Source organism: Symphalangus syndactylus, chromosome 16 (genome assembly GCF_028878055.3).
Source record: "Symphalangus syndactylus isolate Jambi chromosome 16, NHGRI_mSymSyn1-v2.1_pri, whole genome shotgun sequence".
Taxonomy (NCBI): domain Eukaryota; kingdom Metazoa; phylum Chordata; class Mammalia; order Primates; family Hylobatidae; genus Symphalangus; species Symphalangus syndactylus.
Window position 1 is genome coordinate 25395774 of NC_072438.2, and position 22982 is coordinate 25418755.

At 46.5% G+C, this 22982-nt stretch overlaps 2 protein-coding genes across 6 annotated transcripts in view; one reads left to right on the forward strand and one right to left on the reverse strand.

Moving 5' to 3' along the window:
* MED28 (mediator complex subunit 28) overlaps nt 1–8561 on the forward strand; it is a 28258-nt gene extending 19697 nt beyond the window's left edge. The window contains exons 5-6 of one of the 4 annotated variants that reach the window (XR_010116183.1): nt 3151–3252; nt 4076–7232. Coding sequence is in view for 3 of the 4 variants with exons in the window: in XM_055246375.2 (XP_055102350.1) it covers nt 8253–8412 (160 nt within the window). In the remaining variant the exon portion in view is untranslated. Of the gene's footprint in view, nt 1–3150; nt 7233–8252 lie in introns of those variants that run through there. The other 3 variants (XM_055246375.2, XM_063619421.1, XM_055246376.2) reach the window with 3 other exon arrangements.
* Nucleotides 1–22982, reverse strand: part of FAM184B (family with sequence similarity 184 member B) — a 147338-nt gene that overhangs the window by 4289 nt on the left and 120067 nt on the right. Inside the window, exons 12-17 of one of the 2 annotated variants that reach the window (XM_055246366.1) lie at nt 21751–21905; nt 8639–8811; nt 5921–6067; nt 3115–3232; nt 1595–1699; nt 266–465 (exon numbers count right to left, since the gene is read on the reverse strand). In XM_055246366.1, the coding sequence (XP_055102341.1) occupies nt 266–465; nt 1595–1699; nt 3115–3232; nt 5921–6067; nt 8639–8811; nt 21751–21905 (898 nt within the window). Of the gene's footprint in view, nt 1–265; nt 466–1594; nt 1700–3113; nt 3277–5920; nt 6068–8638; nt 8812–21750; nt 21906–22982 lie in introns of those variants that run through there. The other variant, XM_055246369.2, reaches the window with a different exon arrangement.

The following is a 22982-nucleotide window of genomic DNA, read 5'->3' on the forward strand; positions in this document are numbered from 1 at the left end:
TGTCCCTTGTCTAATCATCCATGAAAAAAGGCCTTCTGGAATTTGGTACCAGGAATAGTACCCCTTCCAAAGAATGACATAATTCCCTTCTCTTACACAGTCTTCCCTTTTGGCTAAATTACCATTTTTCCAAGGCAGGGCTTGTTTTGCTACTCTTTATATCGCCCAAATGCCAGGTACTTAGCAGGTGCCAGAAAGAATCCTACTTCCCCTCTTATCTACGGGGAAATAGAATAAGCGCCTCTGTCCCCAACATCCCCCAAACCTTGTGGCAGTTTTTGCATCTGTAGACTGGTTGGGTTTGTAGGTCCGGCCACAGCTGGGGCTCGGGTCCAAGCTGGGTGACTTAGTTATTGGAGGGGCATTAATCCTGGAACTCAGATCGCCACTCAGAAAGTTCTTTGCATAGGAGGCGAGGTTCGGCACGCTGACCACGCGGCTGGGCACGTCCTCCACCTTCTTTTTCTGTTTGTATTAATGGACAGGTTAGTGCAATGCAATGCAAAAAACAAAATAAAGCATTACCGTAAAAGCAAATAATGCTCACCCAATCAAAATTGTATCAGAGAAGAAGCAACAATTTCATTTATACACTTAAACATGCTATTTTTTAAAGCACTTTTCCCTCCAATCTTCATTTTGTATTATAAATAAATATGTATTCTCACAGCCTCTTAACCAAAACTTCTGGAGATGGATGTGTTTTGCAACTCAATTTTGTTTAAGATTTTAGAAGGTCATAGAACACCCCCAGCAGGGGATGGGCCCACCCTAGCCTCAAATGCATTCACATTTCTGGAGTGAAACTTACATTTTGTCACACTGAGGGATACATAAAAACTACACGAGATCACATTACTTAGGTCACAAGTGTATTGTCCCGTGAACTATTTTTAAAAATACTATTTTTGTTTTTAAGATACAGTCTTGCTCTGTTGCCCAAGCTGGAGTGCAGTGGTGCAATCTCAGCTCACTGCAACCTCTGCCTCCTGGGTTCAAGCAATTCTCCTACCTTGGCCTCCTGAGTAGCTGGGATTACAGGCATCTGCCACCATGCCCAGCTAATTTTTGTATTTTTAATAGGGTTTCACCATGTTGGCCAGGCTGGTCTTGAAATCCTGACCTCAAGTGATCCACCCACCTCAGCCTCCCAAAGTGCTGGGATTACAGGTGTGAGCCATTGCACCCAGCCAAAAATACTGTTTTTTAAGAGCCTTTAGGATTTTGTGATAGTAGATAAGATAATTGGATGTGAATATGCTCATTGTGAAAAATTGCAAAAATATGTACAGAAATAGTTAAGAAGTGGAAGATTCTTACTCTTCTTCTCCCTCCCATCACCTAGATAGAGCTATTCTTAATACTGACACACATTTATTCTAGAAAATTTGGAAAATACAAAATCCCATAAAAAATAAAAATCACACAATCCACCCAGCCAGATATAAACACGTGGGTTTTTTTGTTTGTTTGTTTTTTTTTTTAGTGAATATTTTTCTGAGCGTACCAGCCCGTAAATAACCTGTGGTTACCTTTAAGAAAAATGAAACCAATGGAATTGTGTAATGCATTAAAACCAGTAGAACCAATTTACCTTCATGGAAGGGGTCAAATATCCCGGGTGAGGATTGAAAGAGAAAGACCGATTCCGGTGGGACATGGCACTGGGGAATGCTGCGTAGTGAAATCTTCTCTCTTCCTAGAAAACCAATACAACTGAGTCTAAATGAGGCTAACCACACAGCATTGGGTTTGACTTGAAGGAAGATGGCTGTGAGGGCAGAATAGAAAGAGAAGGAAAGTCCAGGGGAGGAAGGGGAAGTCAGTGGGAAGCTACCAGGCACTGAAGCTTTTGAGGAAGCACGTTTGCTCTTTTTATGTCCCCAGCCCCTCTTGAAAAGGGCAAGCTGATGCCTTAGGAAATTGGAAATTCAACTGTTCTTAGCATGTGAGGGTAACCTACTGCAGAAAGTTAGTAATTAAGGCAAAGAAAGAAAACCCCCAGGTATGCAGAGGATTTTGCCTTCTTTCTTCCTCTGTATTTTGTTTGACATTTGTGTTGTCTAACATATACAAACGTAGAGAGGGTAATGAAACCCATCCCCACTTTACCTATAATAACTATATGGCCAATCTTGTTTGTGTGTATCATTTTCCACTTTTTTCTCTCCTGCTGTATTACTAAATTCCAGTTATTACATAATTTTTCTCTGTAAAAACATCAATATGTATTTCTAAGAAATAAGGATTACTTAAAAAAAAAAAAACCCAGGATACCTTTGTTCACATGTAGCAAATGAACAATAATTCCTTATCAACGTCACCTAATTTTCAAAGCACAGGGAGATACAGAAGTGAGGCAGGTGGGCAGGGGCAGAAATGACCAGCAGGCCTTGGTTGGATACTGAATCAGAGGGAGCTGGGTTCTTTTCAAGGGGCCTAGGGAGTGGCTTTGTTAAGTAGAAAACAGGTGGTCATTTTTACAAAAAGATCAACAATAAAAACACTTACTGATTCTACTACAATTCAAACCTAAGCCATTCTAGATTTTCTCAAATTCCCTAAGTTAAAAAACCAGTATTAACATGGGGCAAATGCTGTTGGACTTGGGAGTAAAGTGATTTTTTTTTGCCTTCTATTTTCCTGTATTAACTTTTTAGTGAGTTTGTCTTCTTTAATAATAGAAAAGAAAGGATTTTTTTTTTCTTTGAGACAGTCTTGCTCTGTTGCCCAGACTGGGGTGCAGTGGTGCTGTGTTGGCTCACTGCAACCTCTGTCTCTCGGGTTCAAGTGATTCTCCTGCCTCAGCCTTCCTAGAAGCTGGAATTACAAGTGCCCATAACCACACCCAGCTAATTTTTGTATTTTTAGTAGAGACGGAGTTTCAACATGTTGGCCAGGCTGGTCCCGAACTCCTGACCTCAAGTGATCCACCCGCCTCCGCCTCCCAAAGTGCTGGGATTACAGGCTTGAGCCGCTGCGCCCGGCAAGAATGGATTCTTTATAAGACGTTAGGGCACCTAGAGAAATGCTGGGTGCAAGTGAGCGCCCCTCCCGGGGGAGCCCGCAGTGCCCGGCCAGGTACGTGGGCGAGGTGCCCCCTGACCGCCTCACCGTGAGCTGCTTGATGATGTCCTCTCTCTCCTTCAGGCGGGTCTGCAGGCGGCCTATGAGCTGAAGGTCCTCGGGCCTGGACGCTCCCTTCCCTGGCTTCTCTCCGGAATCTTTCAGTCTGTTCCACGCAGGCATACAGTTAAGTCCCCCTTACAGCAATTACTCAACAAAGAGGGAGAACAAGTGCACACGATGGGAATGCCATCCTGTGTTCAGCCCGGCCAGGGAGGCCCAGATAGCAGCAGAGGCTTGCCCAGGGCCCCCCGGGGAGACGGCTTGCAGAACCCAGGATCCCAGCTCTGTCAGGTCCCCTGAGGCTGCAGGGCCAGGAAGCAAAGGCCCATGTGTGCATATAGATGGTGCACTCAGCGGGCCTTCAAGAGCCAGGGATGCTGCTGGGAGAACAGCCCAGGGCAAGAAAATGCCCCGTAGGTTCTCTTAATGCTCTGGCGCCATCTGCTGGCGGACACAGAGCGCGGCCAGTGGCCAGTACCCATGGCTTTTTTTTTTTTTTTTGGGGAGACGGAGTCTCCCTCTGTCGCCCAGGCTGCAGTGCAACGGCGCGATCTGATCTCGGCTCTCTGCAACCTCTGCCTCCCTGGTTCTAAGCGATTCTTGTGCCTCACAACCTCCTGAGCAGCTGGGACTACAGGCGCATGCCACCGTGCCAGGGAAATTTTTGTATTTTTAGAAGAGACGGGGTTTCACTATGTTGGCCAGGCTTGTCTGGAATTCCTGACCTCGTGATCCGCCCTCCTGGGCCTCCCAAAGTGCTGGGATTACAGGCGTGAGCCACCGCGCCCGGCCTCCACTGCTTTTTCAGCGTGAAGCCAGAGAAGAGTAACTGGGTGGTGAGGAGAGGAGGGCTGGGGATGCAGATAATCTACTGACTGGAGTTGATAAGAGCCCAGGGCTTTGGGTGACATGACCCGGCTCTAATACTGGCTTTTCTTTTTTCTAGATATGTGACCTTGGGCATCATTTCACCTGTGTGTGGGCCTCAGTTCCCTCTCCTTTAAAATGGGCATGAAACTGGGTGGTTGTGAGAATTCAATGTGATAATGGGAGCCTGGCATATAGTAAGTGCCCCTTAGACTGTAGCTGGTAAAACCTTTCCTGCTGGCTTTTGGATGATTTGCTTTGTATTGGAGACAGTGGAGAAGTTTTTAAGAGCTCAGGCTAAAGGTCAGACAGGTGACATTTAAACTGAATTAATGCTGCCTGACCTTGGGCAAGTGGCTTCACCTGTTTGGACCTGGCTTGCTGCCATCACATCCTAAATGGTCTTCTTGCTAGTCACCCTCTCCCCGTTTCTTCTCAGCAGTCAGTAGTGACCCTGTCAAAAGGCAAGTCAGGCCATGTCACTCCTGCCCAATGCCCTGTGATGGCTTCCCAGGGCACTCTGAACACATCCAAACTCCTTCCCATCAGGGCAGGGGTCCCTTCACCCAGCCCCTCTCCTCCCACTCACCCTCCCTCTCACTCTGTTCAGCCACACAAGCCTTTGGGCTGTTTTCAGGAGCATGAAGCAGGCCCAGGGCCCTTGCACCTGCTGTTCCATCTGCTTCAAATGCTCTTCCTCCAGATGCCTCAGGAGTGCCCTCACCTCCTTGTACTTAAACATCACCTCCTCACAGAGGCCTTCTTTTGCCCACCCTTGCCACTCCCAATCCTGTCTTCCAGCACTTCACTGCCTGGTATGATGTTAACTGTTTGCTTTTTTTTTTTCCTTTTGTTTTTGAGACAGAGTCTATTTTGTTTGGTTTTGTTTTGAGACAGAGTCTTTCTCTCTTTGTAGCCCAGGCTGGAGTGCAGGGGTGCAATCACAGATCACTGCAACCTCAACCTCCTGAGCTCAGACGATCCTCCCACCTCAGCCTCCCAAGTAGCTGGGACTATAGGCACACACCACCATGCCCAGCAATTTTTTTTTTTTTCTTGTATTCTTTGTAGAGACGGAGTTTCACAATGTTACCCAGGCTGGTCTCGAACTCCTGGGCTCAAGCCTCAGCCATGCAAAGTGCTAGGATTACAGGCATGAGCCACCAAGCACAGCCTGTTTGCTTATTTCTTATCCGAATTCTCAGCAGAATTTGTGAGCCTGTGAGAGCAGTCTTTGTTTTGTTCCCTGCTATAACTCCAGAGCCTAAAGCAGTGCTGGGCATACAATGAGTCCTTAACAAATATTTGTTGAATGAATAAATGCAATATGTATGCATGAGGGACCAGTGGGAATAACAATTCTAATTGAGCAGCCCTCATCCTTCTGATTTCTTCCAAGTGTGAAGGTTAAACCAATGCTCATCCTCACAGATTCCCACTGCCCTGCAGAAAAGGGGAACATAGCCTCATAAAATGAAGGGAGACTGATGAGCCCCTGGCTAGTTCCCCCCACCACACCCCCGCTCCTGCCCTGAACTTGCCCTGTTGCTGAAGCTGGAGTGCAGGGGCCTGATCTCCGTTCACTGAAAGCTCTGCCTCCTGGGCTCAAGTGATCCTCCTGCCTCAGCCTCCAGGGTAGCTGGGATTACAGGCGTGTGCCACCACACCTGGCTAATTTTGTATTTTCAGTAGAGAGGGGGTTTCGCCATGTTGGCCAGGCTGGTCTCCAACTCCTGAGCTCAAGTGATCCACCTGCCTCAGCCTCCCAAAGTGCTGGGATTCCAGGCGTGAGCCACCGTGCCTGGCCAGAACCCAGGACTTTCAATTTGAAAACCAGGAAATCCCAGGGTCACTGGGGTGAGTTGGCCACCCTACTGAATGGTACATTTGCAAGACCCTCCCTGGGGCCCGAGGCCTCACTTACTCGGCTTCCAGGGCAGCCAGCCGGGCCTGGAGCTGGGCCTGGGCACTACTGAAATCTGCCACCATGGCCTGCATCTCCTTCCGGTGTTCCTGGCGGAGTGTCTCCACCTCCCTGGCCCGCTGGGTTTGCTGAGTCTCCTCCAGCAACCTGTGGTGGATGAAAGCACAGCCAGGCTTGCCCAGCTCCGGGGACAGCACCCCTTGGGCTCTGGGGTTTATTTCCCTCGTTGCTGCCCAGTTTGGGAGATCTGGGTGGGGAGAAATTGTGATCTGAGGACACCTGTGGGAAGAAGAGCTGAAGTCTCTGAGTTGTGGGGTCCAGGACAAACCCCCACTATGGGACCCCTTTTCAGCACCCTCCCATCTCAGAAGGAGAAACCTGAGCATGGGGACAGACTTCAGGTGGAAGCGATGGAGAGCAGCCCTGCAGGGGAGCCCCAGAAAACACACTCTTCACTTGGGGCAGGCGGGGAGGCAGGAGGCTGAGATTCTCTATCAGTATGGCCTGAACGCTGGGACTCAGACCTGGGAGACCAGGTCTTCCCTGAGACAGAGTCTTGCACTTGTTGCTCAGGGTGGAGTGCAATGGCGTGATCTCAGCTCACTGCAACCTTCACCTCCCGGGTTCAAGCAGTTCTGCCTCAGCCTCCCAAGTGGCTGGGATTACAGGCGCCCACCACCAGGCCCAGCCAATTTTTTGTATTTTTAGTAAAGACGGGGGTTTCACCATGTTGGCCAGGCTAGTCTCGAACTCCTGACCTCGGGTGATCCATGTGCCTCAGCCTCCCAGAGTGCTGGGATTACAGGCATGAGCCACCACGCCTGGCCACTCCCTGAATCTTTATCCCTCACCTTTATCAAAAGAAGTGGCTATGAAAATTAAATTGGGCTGGGTGCGGTGGCTCACGCCTGTAATCCCAGCACTTTGGGAGGCCAAGGCGGGAGGATCACGAGGACAGGAGTTCGAGACCAGCCTGACCATGGTGAAACCCCGTCTCTACTAAAAATACAAAAAAAAATTTAGCTGGGCGTGGTGGTGCCCGCTTGTAATCCCAGCTACTTAGGAGGCTGAGGCAGAAGAATCACTTGAACCTGGGAGGTGAAGGTTGCAGTGAGCCGAGATCGCACCACTGCACTGCAGCCTGGGCAAAAGAGCGAGACTCTGTCTCAAAAAAAAGAAAAGAAAAGAAAAAATTAAATGAACAAGCACAGTCAAGGCTCAAAGCAATTTTGGGCCAACACAACAGGGTTCAATGTACACAGTTGACAAATATTAAGAAAAAAGAAATCCTCCAGACATTAAAATGACAAAATTATGAGCAATTTTATGACTGGCATTAAGACATTCAAAAACTTAGATGAAGTAGACGAATTCTTTGAAAGATACAAACTGCTAAAGCTCACTTAAGAAATAGATAATATGAAATATCCTATTTCTTTAAAGAAATTGAATTTGTATTTAAAACTTTCCAACAAGAGGATAAAAGGCTCTGAGTTCAGGATTGATGATAGGTTTTTCACTTCTACAATTAACCAAGCGTTTCACCTGCACACATTCCACTGCACTCTAAAACAGCCCTAACAGGCCAGGTTTTTTGTTTTGTTTGTTTTGTTTTTTGAGACAGATTGTGGCTCTGCCGCCCAGGCTGAAGTGCAGTGGCCTGATCTCAACTCACTGCAACCTCCACCTCCCAGGCTCAAGCAATCCCCCCTCCCCAACCTCCCGAGTAGCCGGGACTACAGGCACACATCACCACGCTTAGCTAATTTTTGTATTTTTAGTAGAGATGGGGTTTCACTATGTTGCCCAGGCTAGTCTTGAACTCCTGACCTCAGGTGATCTGCCTGCCTCGGCCTCCCAAAGTACTGATATTACAGGCGTGAGCTACCACGCCAGCCGAGGCTGGAGTCTTATCCCCATTTTACAGAGGACTCAGTCTGGGAGAGGTCAGCTGACTCACCCAACCTCACACAGCTAATTAAGAGAGCACAGCTAGTTAAGAAGACACCGCATGGTCTGAGCTATTCCACCACACCGTCTCCGTAAGGTTGGATTTGATATTTGATGACACTTTTGGTCCAATTCTCAGTCTCATAAATGCCCTGATTTGCAGGGAAACAAACAGGACTCCCTCTTCTTTTTTTTTTTTTTTTTTTTTTTTTGAGACGGAGTCGTGCATTGTCACCTAGGCTGGAGTGCAATGGCGCGATCTCGGCTCACTGCAACCTCCTCCTCCCGAGTTCACGCGATTTTCCTGTCTCAGCCTCCCAAATAACTGGGATTACAGGCACACACCACCACGCCCGGCTACTTTTTTTTTTTGTATTTTTAGTGGAGACAGGGTTTCACCATGTTGTCCAGGCTGGTCTCGAATTCCTGACCTCGTGATGTGCCCGCCTCTGCCAACCAAAGTGCTGGGATTAACAGGCGTGAGCCACCGCGCCCAGCCAGACTCCCTCTTTTATTTCAAGGCACTTCCTCTGCGGTTTTGAGATACAGAATTTCTGGAGCTCTGGGACTTTTCATGGGTCAGAGGAGTAACATCTGTGAAATGCTGGCGCATTAAGTGTCTAGTGTCTTGTGGGGCAGTATGCCGAGGGAGGGACCCATTTCAGGTCTCAGGCTCAGCAAGCCACAGTAGGGGGAGGGAAGGAAGCTGGGGGCGGGGTGGAGGCGGTGGAGGGCCGGGGTGGGGGTGGGGGGCGCCAGGTCACCCACCTGCGCTGGTCGCGGAGCTGCTGCGCCTCCTGCTGATGCTGCTCCACCTCCGCGCGCAGCCGCCGCACCGCGTCCTGGAGCTGCGCATTCTCCTCCCAGAGCCCACATCCCTCGCCGGAACCCTGCCCAGCAGCGCCCAGTGGGGAGCCGGCCTGGCCCGGGCCGCCCCGCTCCTGAGGAAGGCAACCAGGAGAGGTGTTTTCAGGAGGCGCAGAGGCGGACAAGGCAGAAAGGGCCAGAGATGTGCTGCGGCCAGATGGAGACCCACTGGCGCCCCGCCCAGGCTGGAGCCTGAGGCAGGCTCCTGGGTCCCCTGCAGGGACTCCCATCTAGTCTCTTAAAACCAAACACCGCAGGTGAGAATTGAACAATGAGAACTCATGGACACAGGAAGGGGAACATCACACTCCGGGGACTGTTGTGGGGTTGGGGGAGGGGGGAGGGATAGCATTAGGAGATATACCTAATGCTAAATGACGAGTTAATGGGTGCAGGAAATCAACATGGCACATGGATACCTACGTAACAAACCTGCACATTGTGCACATGTACCCTAAAACCTAAAGTATAATTTAAAAAAAAAAATTAAAAAAAAAAAATTCCTGCTTTGGGAGTTGGCCAAATCTGGCCCTTAGAGTTTAATAAAACTGCTGAGCCAAGAATGGGGCTTGCATCCAAATGAACACCAACCACACTCCACACTCCACCTGGCAGGGTGCCCTCCATGCCTGCCTCAGTGAAGTCTTCCCTCCGTGAAGTTAAGTGTTCAGTGAAGTGACACTGCCTCAGTGAAGTCTTCCCTACCTCTCAGGGGGAACTGATAAGCTTTCTCTAATACCACCAAATCTTGCTAACTCTGGCTCTGTAAGGGTTGACACTGAAGAGAGTATGTGTCCATGCTGGTTTCCTTGGCTAGATTGGGAGCTATTCCTCTCTTCATCTTTCCAACCCTGTAGCACCTAGCCTGGTGTATTCCATAGGTGCCACGTGAATGCTTGCTAAACAAAATTTTGCTAGAATGTCAATAGTTCAGGTAGAAACACAAAGATTGCTGTCCAACAGCAAATGGAGTCAGATTTAATCTGTGATTAGTGAATGTTCCAGTTTTCAAATTCACTCTAACATGCCTGACCACTTGTGCATGTATCAGTTCACTGCACACAGTAATTGCACAGCTGTGCATGGGGAGAATCTGTGGCCCAGGCCCCATGTCTCTGCCTTCCTGCCCTGGGGTTGGCATGGTGTGGGATGCCTGTGGGCACCCACTTGGCACTCTCACATGCATAGCCTGGAAGAGCAAGAGCAGGGGGGTTACTGCTCTGTGGGGACAATTCTTGACCAATGGAGGACAGAAACAGATGGAAAAATGCATTCCCTTCTTGGGTCTCTGGGTGGGAGAGAGATGAGAATTAGATCCCAGTAGGACAGACTCCACTTAGCTCAGCGGTGGCCAGCTTGGGCCTGCAGCCTGGCATTGTGTCCCCTCCCCTTTCTTTTTTGACTCCTGCTGCCTGGGCTGTTCCTCTGCTGACACCCCTGCATCTGCTGTCTGTGTGGGGTATCACCTGAGACCACACTTTCCTTCTAGAGGGTTCAGGGCTTCCCTCCTATGGGGCAAAGGTATCGGCTCATATACTCAGTGCTCCTTGGCTTCTATCCAGAGCCCTCAGGTGAACACTGACTCCTTCCATGGCCCAGTCCCCAGCTGTCTCCATCCCACGTTTCCCGTCCCCTCCCATTGGTACCAGTGGCTCCCACTCATCTAAACACTTAATGGAACACGTTCTGTCTTCCCTCTGCTAGACCTAACCACTGGGCTAACCTGTGATTCATCATTTGTTAATATTTTTCACATAAACACAGAAATCGCCTTCCTATGCTCAGCAACAGCTAAATCTGGCACACATGATTCCCATGTCCTCCAGACCTTCAGCAGGACTGGCCACCAATGAATCCTCACCACCCACAGGCACTGGTGGAGACCCTACTGAGGGCTGGGAGTGGGGGCGGGGAGGCAATGAGGCAGAACAGACGGGTTATCCTCAAAAGACTCCTGATCCAGTCTAGGCAATGAGGACATCTATGAAATGGCATGTCCCCAGCAGGACTGGGTGGTAGATCAGAGAGCCAGCTAAGCTGTCTTGACAGCAAGTGCTCCAGGATCTCAGAGCCAGAGGGGGCCACCATGTGCCAGGGAAGGCCCCCAGCATGAGATATGCTGGGCAGCATCTCAGGCAGGAGGAGTGGCACAGGCGAAGGCCAAAGGGAGGGTGCAGATGCTGGGTTTATGAGCCGCAGGGAATATGGCAGGACATACAGGTCATAGTCAGTGGTGGAAGCTTTTCAATGCAAAGTTGAAGCATTTGGAGTTTTCTCCAGTGGGAACCACCAAAGGTTTTATGAAAAGTGATGCTGGTCATCCTAATACCAAAGCCTGGCAGAGACACAACAAAAAAACAGAATTTTAGACCAATATCCCTGATGAACATCGATGTAAAAATCCTCAATAAAATACTGGCAAACCAAATATAGCAGCACATCAAAAAGCTTATCCACCATGATCAAGTGGGTTTCATCCCTGGGATGCGAGGCTGTTTCGACATACACAAATCAATAAACATAATCCATCATATAAACAGAACCAATGACAAAAACCACATGATTATCTCAATAGATGCAGAAAAGGCCTTTGACAAAATTCAACAGCGCTTCATGCTAAAAACTCTCAATAGGAGTTTATGGGGGGGGTGGTGCCAAGATGGCCGAATAGGAACAGCTCTGGTCTACAGCTCCCAGCGTGAGCGACTCAGAAGACGGGTGATTTCTGCATTTCCATCTGAGACACCGGGTTCATCTCACTAGGGAGTGCCAAACAGTGGGTGCAGGACAGTTGGCTTATCGCACCGTGCGCGAGCCGAGCTGAAGCAGGGTGATGCATTGTCTCACTCGGGAAGCGCAAGGGGTCAGGGAGTTCCCTTTCCTAGTCAAAGAAAGGGGTGACAGACGGCACCTGGAAAGTCGGGTCACTCCCACCCTAATACTGCGCTTTGCCAATGGGCTTGGAAAACGGCACACCAAGAGATTGTGTCCCGCACCTGGCTCGGAGGGTCCTCTGCCCATGGAGTCTCGCTGATTGCTAGCACAGCAGTCTGAGATCAAACTGCAAGGCGGCAGCAAGGCTGAGGGAGGGGTGCCCACCATTGCCCAGGCTTACTTAGGTAAACAAAGCAGCCAGGAAGCTCGAACTGGATGGAGCCCACCATAGCTCAAGGAGGCCTGCCTGCCTCTGTAGGCTTCACCTCTGGGGGCAGGGCAGACAGACAAAAAGTCACCAGTAACCTCTGCAGACTTAAATGTCCCTGTCTGACAGCTTTGAAGACAGTAGTGGTTCTCCCAGCATGCAGGTGGAGATCTGAGAACAGGCAGACTGCCTCCTAAAGCGGGTCCCTGACCCCCGAGCAGCCTAACTGGGAGGCACCCCCCAGTAGGGACAGACTGACACCTCACTTGGCCGGGTAGTCCTCTGAGACAAAACTTCCAGAGGAATGATCAGGCAGCTGAATTTACAGTTCACGAAAATCTGCTGTTCTGGAGCCACCGCTGCTGACACCCAGGCAAACAGGGTCTGGAGTGGACCTCTAGCAAACTCCAACAGACCTGCAGCTGAGGGTCCTGTCTGTCAGAAGGAAAACTAACAAACAGAAAGGACACCCACACCAAAAACCCATCTGTACATCACCATCATCAAAGACCAAAAGTAGAAAAAACTACAAAGATGGGGAGAAAACAGAGCAGAAAAACTGGAAACTCTAAAAAGCAGAGCGCCTCTCCTCCTCCAAAGGAATGCAGTTCCTCACCAGCAATGGAACAAAGCTGGACAGAGAATGACTTTGATGAGTTGAGAGAAGAAGGCTTCAGACGATCAAACTACTCCGAGCTACAGGAGGAAATTCAAACCAATGGCAAAGAAGTTAAAAACTTTGAAAAAAAATTAGACCAATGTATAACTAAAATGACCAATGCAGAGAAGTGCTTAAAGGAGCTGGTGGAGGCCGGGCGCGGTGGCTCACGCTTGTAATCCCAGCACTTTGGGAGGCCGAGGCGGGCGGATCACAAGGTCAGGAGATCGAGACCACGGTGAAACCCCGTCTCTACTAAAAATACAAAAAAATTAGCCGGGCGTGGTGGCGGGCGCCTGTAGTCCCAGCTACTCGGAGAGGCTGAGACAGGAGAATGGCGTGAACCCGGGAGGCGGAGCTTGCAGTGAGCCGAGACTGCGCCACTGCACTCCAGCCTGGGTGACAGAGCGAGACTCCGTCTCCAAAAAAAAAAAAAGGAGCTGGTGGAGCTGAAAGTCACGTTTCGAGAACTACGTGAATAATACAGAAGCCTCAGTAGCCGATGCGATCAACTGGAAGAAAGGGTATCAGTGATGGAAGATGAAATGAATGAAATGAAGCGAGAAGGAAAGTCTAGAGAAAAAAGAATAAAAAGCAATGAACAAAGCCTCCAAGAAATATGGGACTATGTGAAAAGACCAAACCTATGTCTGATTGGTATACCTGAAAGTGACAGGGAGAATGGAACCAAGTTGGAAACCACTCTGCAAGATATTATCCAGGAGAACTTCCCCAATCTAGCAAGGCAGGCCAACATTCAGATTCAGGAAATACAGAGAACGCCACAAAGATAATCCTCGAGAAGAGCAACCCCAAGACACATAATTGTCAGATTCACCAAAGTTGAAATGAAGGAAAAAATGTTAAGGGTGGCCAGAGAGAAAGGTCAGGTTACCCACAAAGGGATGCCCATCAGACTAACAGCTGATCTCTCGGCAGAAACTCTACAAGCCAGAAGAGAGTGGGGGCCAATATTCAACATTCTTAAAGAAAAGAATTTTCAACCCAGAATTTCATATCCAGCCGAACTAAGCTTCATAAGTGAAGGAGAAATAAAATACAGACAAGCAAATGCTGAGAGATTTTGTCACCACCAGGCCTGCCCTAAAAGAGCTCCTGAAGGAAGCACTAAACATGGAAAGGAACAACTGGTACCAGCCACTGCAAAAACATGCCAAATTGTAAAGACCATCAAGGCTAGGAAGAAACTGCATCAACTAACGAGCAAAATAACCAGCTAACATCATAATGACAGGATCAAATTCACACATAACAATATTAACTTTAAATGTAAACGGGCTAAATGCTCCAATTAAAAGACAAAGACTGGCAAATTGGATAAGGAGTCTAGACCCATCAGTGTGCTGTGTTCAGGAAACCCATCTCACATGCAGAGCCACACATAGACTCAAAATAAGGGGATGGAGGAAGATCTACCAAGCAAATGGAAAAGAAAAAAAGGCAGGGGTTGCAATCCTAGTCTCTGATAAAATAGACTTTAAACCAACAAAGATCAAAAGAGACAAAGAAGGCCATTACATAATGGTAAAGGGATCAATTCAACAAGAAGAGCTAACTATCCTAAATATATATGCACCCAATACAGGAGCACCCAGATTCATAAATCAAGTCCTGAGTGACCTACAAAGAGACTTAGACTCCCACACAATAATAATGGGAGATTTTCACAACCCCACTGTCAACATTAGACAGATCAATGAGACAGAAAGTTAACAAGGATACCCAGGAATTGAACTCAGCTGTGCACCAAGCAGACCTAATAGGCATCTACAGAACTCTCCACCCCAAATAAACAGAATATACATTTTTTTTCAGCACCACACCACACCTATTCCAAAATTGACCATAGTTGGAAGTAAAGCTCTCCTCAGCAAATGTAAAAGAACAGAAATTGTAACAAACTGTCTCTCAGACCACAGTGCAATCAAACTGGAACTCAGGATTAAGAAAGTCACTCAAAACCACTCAACTACATGGAAACTGAACAACCTGCTCCTGAATGACTACTGGGTACATAAAGAAATGAAGGCAGAAATAAAGATGTTCTTTGAAACCAATGAGAACAAAGACACAACATACCAGAATCTCTGGGACACATTCAAAGCAGTGTGTAGAGGGAAATTTATAGCACTAAATACCCACAAGAGAAAGCAGGAAAGATCCAAAATTGACACCCTAACATCACAATTAAAAGAACTAGAAAAGCAAGAGCAAACACATTCAAAAGCTAGCAGAAGGCAAGAAATAACTAAAATCAGAGCAGAACTGAAGGAAATAGAGACACAAAGAACCCTTCAAAAAATGAATCCAGGAGCTGATTTTTTGAAAAGATCAACAAAATTGATAGACCACTAGCAAGACTAATAAAGAAGAAAAGAGAGAAGAATCAAATAGATGCAATAAAAAATGATAAAGGGGATATCACCACTGATCCCACAGAAATACAATCTACCATCAGAGAATACTACAAACACCTCTATGCAAATAAACTAGAAAATCTAGAAGAAATGGATAAATTTCTCGATAAATACACCCTCCCAAGACTAAACCAGGAAGAAGTTGAATCTCTGAATAGACCAATAACAGGCTCTGAAATTGTGGCAATAATCAATAGCTTACCAACCAAAAAGAGTCCAGGACCTGATGGATTCACAGCTGAATTCTATCAGAGGTACAAGGAGGAACTGGTATCATTCCTTCTGAAACTATTCCAATCGATAGAAAAAAAGGGAATTCCTCCCTAACACATTTTATGAGGCCAGCATCATCCTGATACCAAAGCCTGGCAGAGACACAACCAAAAAAGAGAATTTCAGACCAATATCCTTGATGAACATTGATGCAAAAATCCTCAATAAAATACTGGCAAACTGAATCCAGCAGCACATCAAAAAGCTTATCCACCATGATCAAGTGGGCTTCATCCCTGGGATGCAAGGCTGGTTCAACATATGCAAATCAATAAATGTAATCCAGCATATAAAAAGAACCAAAGACAAAAACCACATGATTATCTCAACAGATGCAGAAAAGGCCTTTGACAAAATTCAACAACCCTTCATGCTAAAAACTCTCAATAAATTAGGTATTGATGGGACATATCTCAAAATAATAAGAGCTATCTATGACAAACCCACAGCCAATATCATACTGAATGGGCAAAAACTGGAAGCATTCCCTTTGAAAACTGGCACAAGACAGGGATGCCCTCTCTCACCACTCCTATCCAACATAGTGTTGGAAGTTCTGGCCAGGGCAATCAGGCAGGAGAAGGAAATAAAGGGTATTCAATTAGGAAAAGAGGAAGTCAAATTGTCCCTGTTTGCAGATGACATGATTATATATCTAGAAAACCCCATTGTCTCAGCCCAAAATCTCCTTAAGCTGATAAGCAACTTCAGCAAAGTCTCAGGATACAAAATCAATGTACAAAAATCACAAGCATTCTTATACACCAATCACAGACAAACAGAGGGCCAAATCATGAGTGAACTCCCATTCACAATTGCTTCAAAGAGAATAAAATACCTAGGAATCCAACTTACAAGGGACGTGAAGGACCTCTTCAAGGAGAACTACAAACCACTGCTCAATGAAATAAAAGAGGATACAAACAAATGGAAGAACATTCCATGCTCATGGGTTGGAAGAATCAATATCTAGAAAATGGCCACACTGCCCAAGGTAATTTATAGATTCAATGCCACCCCTATCAAGCTACCAATGACTTTCTTCACAGAATTGGAAAAAACTATTTTAAAGTTCATATGGAACCAAAAAAGAGCCTACATTGCCAAGTCAATCCTAAGCCAAAAGAACAAAGCTGGAGGCATCACGCTACCTGACTTCAAACCATACTACAAGGCTACAGCAACCAAAACAGCATGGTACTGGTACCAAAACAGAGACATAGATCAATGGAACAGAACAGAGCCCTCAGAATTAATGCCGTATATCTACAACTATCTGATCTTTGACAAACCTGATAAAAAACAAGCAATGGGATAAGGATTCCCCATTTAATAAATGGTGCTGGGAAAACTGGCTAGCCATATATAGAAAGCTGAAACTGGATCCCTTCCTTACACGTTATACAAAAATTAATTCAAGATGGATTAAAGACTTACATGTTAGACCTAAAACCATAAAAACCCTAGAAGAAAACCTAGGCAATACCATTCAGGACATAGGCATGGGCAAGGACTTCATGTCTAAAGCACCAAAAGCAATGGCAACAAAAGCCAAAATTGACAAATGGGATCTAATTAAACTAAAGAGCTTCTGCACAGCAAAAGAAACTACCATCAGTGTGAACAGGCAACCTACAGAATGGGAGAAAATTTTTGCAACCTACTCATCTGACAAAGGGCTAATATCCAGAATCTACAATGAACTCAAACAAATTTACAAGAAAAATACAAACAACCGCATCAAAAAGTGGGCAAAGGATATGAACAGACACTTCTCAAAAGAAGACATTTATGCAGCCAAAAAACACATGAAAAAAATGCTCATCATCACTGGCCATCAGAGAAATGCAAATCAAAACCACAATGAGATACCATCTCACACCAGTTAGAATGGCCATCATTAAAAAGTCAGGAAACAACAGGTGCTGGAGAGGATGTGGAGAAACAGGAACACTTTTACACTGTTGGTGGGACTGTAAACTAGTTTAACCATTGTGGCAGTCAGTGTGGTGATTCCTCAAGGATCTAGAACTAGAAATACCATTTGACCCAGCCATCCCATTACTAGGTATATACCCAAAGGACTATAAATCATGCTGCTATAAAGACACATGCACACGTGTGTTTACTGGAGCACTATTCACAATAGCAAAGAGTTGGAACCAACCCAAATGTCCAACAACAATAGACTGGATTAAGAAAATGTGGCACATATACAGCATGGAATACTATGCAGCCATAAAAAATGATGAGTTCATGTCCTTTGTAGGGACATGGATGAAACTGGAAACCATCATTCTCAGTAAACTATCTCAAGGACAAAAAACCAAACACCGCATGTTCTCACTAATAGGTGGCAATTGAACAATGAGAACACATGGACACAGGAAGGGGAACATCACACACCGGAGCCTGTTGTGGAGTGGGGGGAGGGGGGAGGGATAGCATTAGGAGATATACCTAATGTAAATGATGAGTTAATGGATGCAGCACACCAACATGGCACATGGATACATATGTAACAAACCTGCACATTGTGCACATGTACCCTAAAACTTAAAGTATAATAAGAATAATAAAAAAGAAAGTTTATGGGCAACATTTCCTTTCCTCCTGTTCTTGACCTTTGACACTGAGTACTATTGAGAGAAATACTAAAAATTATAATGTAAACCAGTGGAATTTTATTTTTCTTTATGTGGTATAGCAACTAACTGTATTTGCTAAATAACCTAAATAAATATGTAAAATAATTGGCATTCAAAAAAATAAATAAAAACTCTCAATAAATTAAGTATTGATGGAACGTATCTCAAAATAATAAGAGCTATTCATGACAAACCCACAGCCAATATCATACTGAATGGGCAAAAACTGGAAGCATTCCCTTTGAAAACTGGCACAAGACAGGGATGCCCTCTCTCACCACTCCTATTCAACATAATGTTGGAAGTTCTGGCCAGGGCAATCAGGCAGGGGAAAGAAATAAAGGGTATTCAATTAGGAAAAGAGGAAGTCAAATTGTCCCTGTTTGCAGATGACATGATTGTATATCTAGAAAACCCCATTGTCTCAGCCCAAAATCTCCTTAAGCTGATTAGCAACTTCAGCAAAGTCTCAGGATACAAAATCAATGTACAAAAATCACAAGCATTCTTGTACACCAATCACAGACAGAGAGCCAAATCATGAGTGAACTCCCATTCACAATTGCTTCAAAGAGAATGAAATACCTAGGAATCCAACTTACAAGGGATGTGTAGGACCTCTTCAAGGAGAACTACAAACCACTGCTCAATGAAATAAAAGAGGATACAAACAAATGGAAGAATATTCCATGCTCATGGATAGGAAGAATCAATATCATGAAAATGGCTATACTGCCCAAGGTAATTTTTTTTTTTTTTTTTTTTTTTTTTTTTTTTTTTTTGAGATGGAGTCTCGCTCTGTCGCCCAGGCTGGAGTGCAGTGGCGCAATCTTGGCTCACTGCAAGCTCTGCCTCCTGGGTTCACGCCATTCTCCTGCCTCAGCCTCTCCGAGTAGCTAGGACTACAGGCGCCTGCCACCACGCCCGACTAATTTTTTTTTTTTTTTGTATTTTTAGTAGAGACGGGGTTTCACCATGGTCTCGATCTCCTGACCTCGTGATCCGCCCGCCTCGGCCTCCCAAAGTGCTGGGATTACAAGCGTGAGCCACCGCGACCAGCCTGCCCAAGGTAATTTATAGATTCAATGCCATCCCCATCAAGCTACCAATGACTTTCTTCACAGAATTGGAAAAAACTACTTTAAAGTTCATATGGAACCAAAAAAGAGCCCACATCGCCAAGTCAATCCTAAGCCAAAAGAACAAAGCCGGAGGCATCACACTACCTGACTTCAAACTATACTACAAGGCCACAGTAACCAAAACAGCATGGTACTGCTACCAAAACAGAGATATAGACCAATGGAACAGAACAGAGCCCTCAGAAATAATACCACACATCTACAACTATCTGATCTTTGACAAACCTGACAAAAACAAGAAATGGGAAAAGGATTCCCTATTTAACAAATGGTGCTGGGAAAACTGGCTAGCCATATATAGAAAGATGAAACTGGATCCCTTCCTTAACACCTTATACAAAAATTAATTCAAGATGGATTAAAGACTTAAATGTTAGACCTAAAACCATAAAACCCTAGAAGAAAACCTAGGCAATACCATTCAGGACATAGGCATGGGCAAGGACTTCATGTCTAAAACACCAAAAGCAATGGCAACAACAACAAAAGCCACAATTGACAAGTGGGATCTAATTAAACTAAAGAGCTTCTGCACAGCAAAAGAAACTACCATCGGAGTGAACAGGCAACCTACAGAATGGGAGAAAATTTTTGCAACCTACTCATCTGACAAAGGGCTAATATCCAGAATCTACAAAGAACTCAAACAAATTTACAAGAAAAAAACAACCCCATCAACAAGTGGTGAAGGATATGAACAGACACTTCTCAAAAGAAGACATTTATGCAGCCAACAGACACATGAAAAAATGCTCATCATCACTGGCCATCAGAGAAATGCAAATCAAAACCACAATGAGATACCATCTCATACCAGTTAGAATGGCGATCATTAAAAAGTCAATAAACAACAGGTGCTGGAGAGGATGTGGAGAAATAGGAACACTTTTACACTGTTGATGGGACTGTAAACTGGTTCAACCAATGTGGAAGACAGTGTGGTGATTCCTCAAGGATCTAGAACTAGAAATACCATTTGACCCAGCCATCCCATTACTGGGTATATACCCAAAGGATTATAAATCATGCTGCTATAAAGACACATGCACACGTATGTTTAGTCCAACACTATTCACAATAGCAAAGACCTGGAACCAACCCAAATGTCCAACAATAATAGACTGGATTAAGAAAATGTGGCACATATACACCATGGAATACTATGCAGCCATAAAAAATGATGAGTTCGGCTGGGCGCGGTGGCTCACGCTTGTAATCCCAGCACTTTGGGAGGCCGAGGCGGGCGGATCACGAGGTCAGGAGATCGAGACCACGGTGAAACCCCGTCTCTACTGAAAAAATGCAATAAATTAGCCGGGCATGGTGGCGGGCGCCTGTAGTCCCAGCTACTCAGAGAGGCTAAGGCAGGAGAATGGCATGAACCCGGGAGGCGGAGCTTGCAGTGAGTCGAGATCGTGCCACTGCACTCCAGCCTGGGTGACAGAGCGAGACTCCATCTCAAAAAAAAAAAAAAAAAAAAAGATGAGTTCATGTCCTTTGTAGGGACATGAATGAAACTGGAAACCATCATTCTCAGCAAAATATCTCAAGGACAAAAAACCAAACACCGCATGTTCTCACTCATAGGTGGGAATTGAACAATGAGAGAACACTTGGACACAGGAAGCGGGACATCACACACCAGGGCCTGTTGTGGGGTGGGGGTAGGGGGGAGGGATAGCATTAGGAGATATACCTAATGTAAATGATGAGTTAATGGGTGCAGCACACCAACATGGCACATGTACACATATGTAACAAAACTGCACGTTGTGCACATGTACCCTAGAACTTAAAATATAATAATAATAAAAAAGAAAAGAAACATGATGCTGGGCTTTGGGGGAATACCTGAAGCTGTACATTATGGACTGGAGGGAGAGAGGGCTGGGCTGTTAGGAGGTGACTGTGCTACCCAGCTATACCAGGAATAATGGATGTGCAGGGAAGGGGCCGATGGGCAAAGTCTGAGCAGGAAGAGGAAAGAGAGTCGGCACTGAGCCTGGGTGACAACAAAGCTGCTCCATGTAGGGGAACAGCAAAGTCTAGATGGAGTCTATCTGGTAAAATGTTCTGAGAAATTCCCCTGCAGATCCAGAGGAGTAGCCCAGACCAGCTGCATCGAGGGCCTATCTAGCACCAACACCCTGAGATACCATTGCGTCTGAATTATAAATAACATGCCGCACTTAAAACCTTTTTTTTTCTCTTTTCAAAGACAAGACCCTGCAAGCCCACCAAGTATCCCACAGGCCTGTGGAGAAGGGTCTTCCCCACTTCAGGCAGGGGGCAGGGGGCAGGGGAATGACCGAGTACCCAGAGCCCATCCTTTTTTTTTTTTTTTTGATACAGGGTCTTGCTATGTTGCCCAGGCTGGAGTATGGTGGCACAATCATAGCTCACTACAGCCTGGAACTCCTGGGCTCAAGTGATCCTCCTGCCTCAGACTCCTGAGCCAGGATTACAGGCATATGCCATCATGCCCAGGTAATTTTCAATTTTTTTAATAGAGATATAGTCTTGCTTTGTTGCCCTGACTGGTCTTGAAATCCTGGCCTCAAGTGGTCCTCTGGCTTTGGCCTCCCAAAGTGCTAGATTCCAAGTGTGAGCCACTGCACTCAGCCTCAGAGCCCATCCTTTATGGGGCTTCTTACTGCGGCCCTGATGCTGCCCTGGGAGGGGTATGGCTGGTGCAAGGGCAGGGGTGCTGACCTCTGTGGCAATTATGTGATCCTTGCTGTCTCCTGGACACTGGCTGCTGGCTTGCTGTCTGCCCAGAGCCCTCAGCTCGGCCTGCAGTGCCTCCAGGTCCTTCTGGTGCCCAGAACAGGCAGCTTGCTGCTCTGACAGCTCCTGTCTGAGAGACTCTGGAAAAGGGAGAGCAGTAGTGAGTTAGGCACTGGGTCTAGGCTGAAGCCTGTGTCGTGGGGACAACAGTCTCTGGGGCGGGGGTGGATGACGTGGGTGGCTGCTGAAGGCTTGTGGTGGGTTCAGTTCCCCAAACCTTTTCCAAGGTAACAGTAACAACAGGGCCATGTGTGAAAACTGTTCTCATTTAAGTCCTACCACCATCTTTTCTGGTATGAATTATCCCCCCCCTCCCCACCCCTGCTCCATTTTAGGATGAGGGACCTGAGCATCAGAGAGGGTGAGCACAATGCCCAAAGCCACACAGCTATTAAATGGTGGAGTTGGGATGCAAAATTTCAAGTGATTCTTCACTCTGAAGCCCCTGCTTGCCCTCTACTGGTTGGTTAGGGTGGGTGGCAGGTGAGGGCAGCATGGCCTGAGCCCAGGGCCAAACCTGTGACAACGCTTGGCCTCGGCGTCAAGTTAGGAGGCCATGAGCCCAGAGCCAAACCTGTGACAACGCTTGGCCTCGGCGTCAAGTTAGGAGGCCAGGCAAAGAACAGGCAATTATCAAACGACTGAAAGGCCTCTTCTGGGGGCGATGGTATCAAGGTGGAAATTTTGAAATTTATGTCAACTCTTTTTCATTTTTTTTTTGAGACGGAGTCTCGGTTTGTTTCCCAGGCTGGAGTACAGTGACATGATCTCGGCTCACTGCAGCCTCCACCTCCCGGGTTCAAGCAATTCTTCTGCCTCAGCCTCTGGAGTAGCCGGGACCAGGCACACACCGCCACACCTGGCTAATTTTTGTATTTTTTTTTTAGTAGAGATGGGGTTTCACCATTTTGGCCAGGATGGTCTCGAACTCCTGACCTCAAGTGATTCGCCCACGTTGGCCTCCCAAAGTGTTGGGGTTACAGGCGTGAGCCACCGTACCCGGCCAATGTCAACTCTTATGGAGATAAAATGTTCACAGTTTCTTCCTTCCACAGGTGTGGGGTCTTGGCTGGATCATGGAGGCAGGAGATGGCATGTCATCCCAGCAGGATAGGGACTAAAATGGAATCATCCAGGAGAAATGTGTACATTCTCTT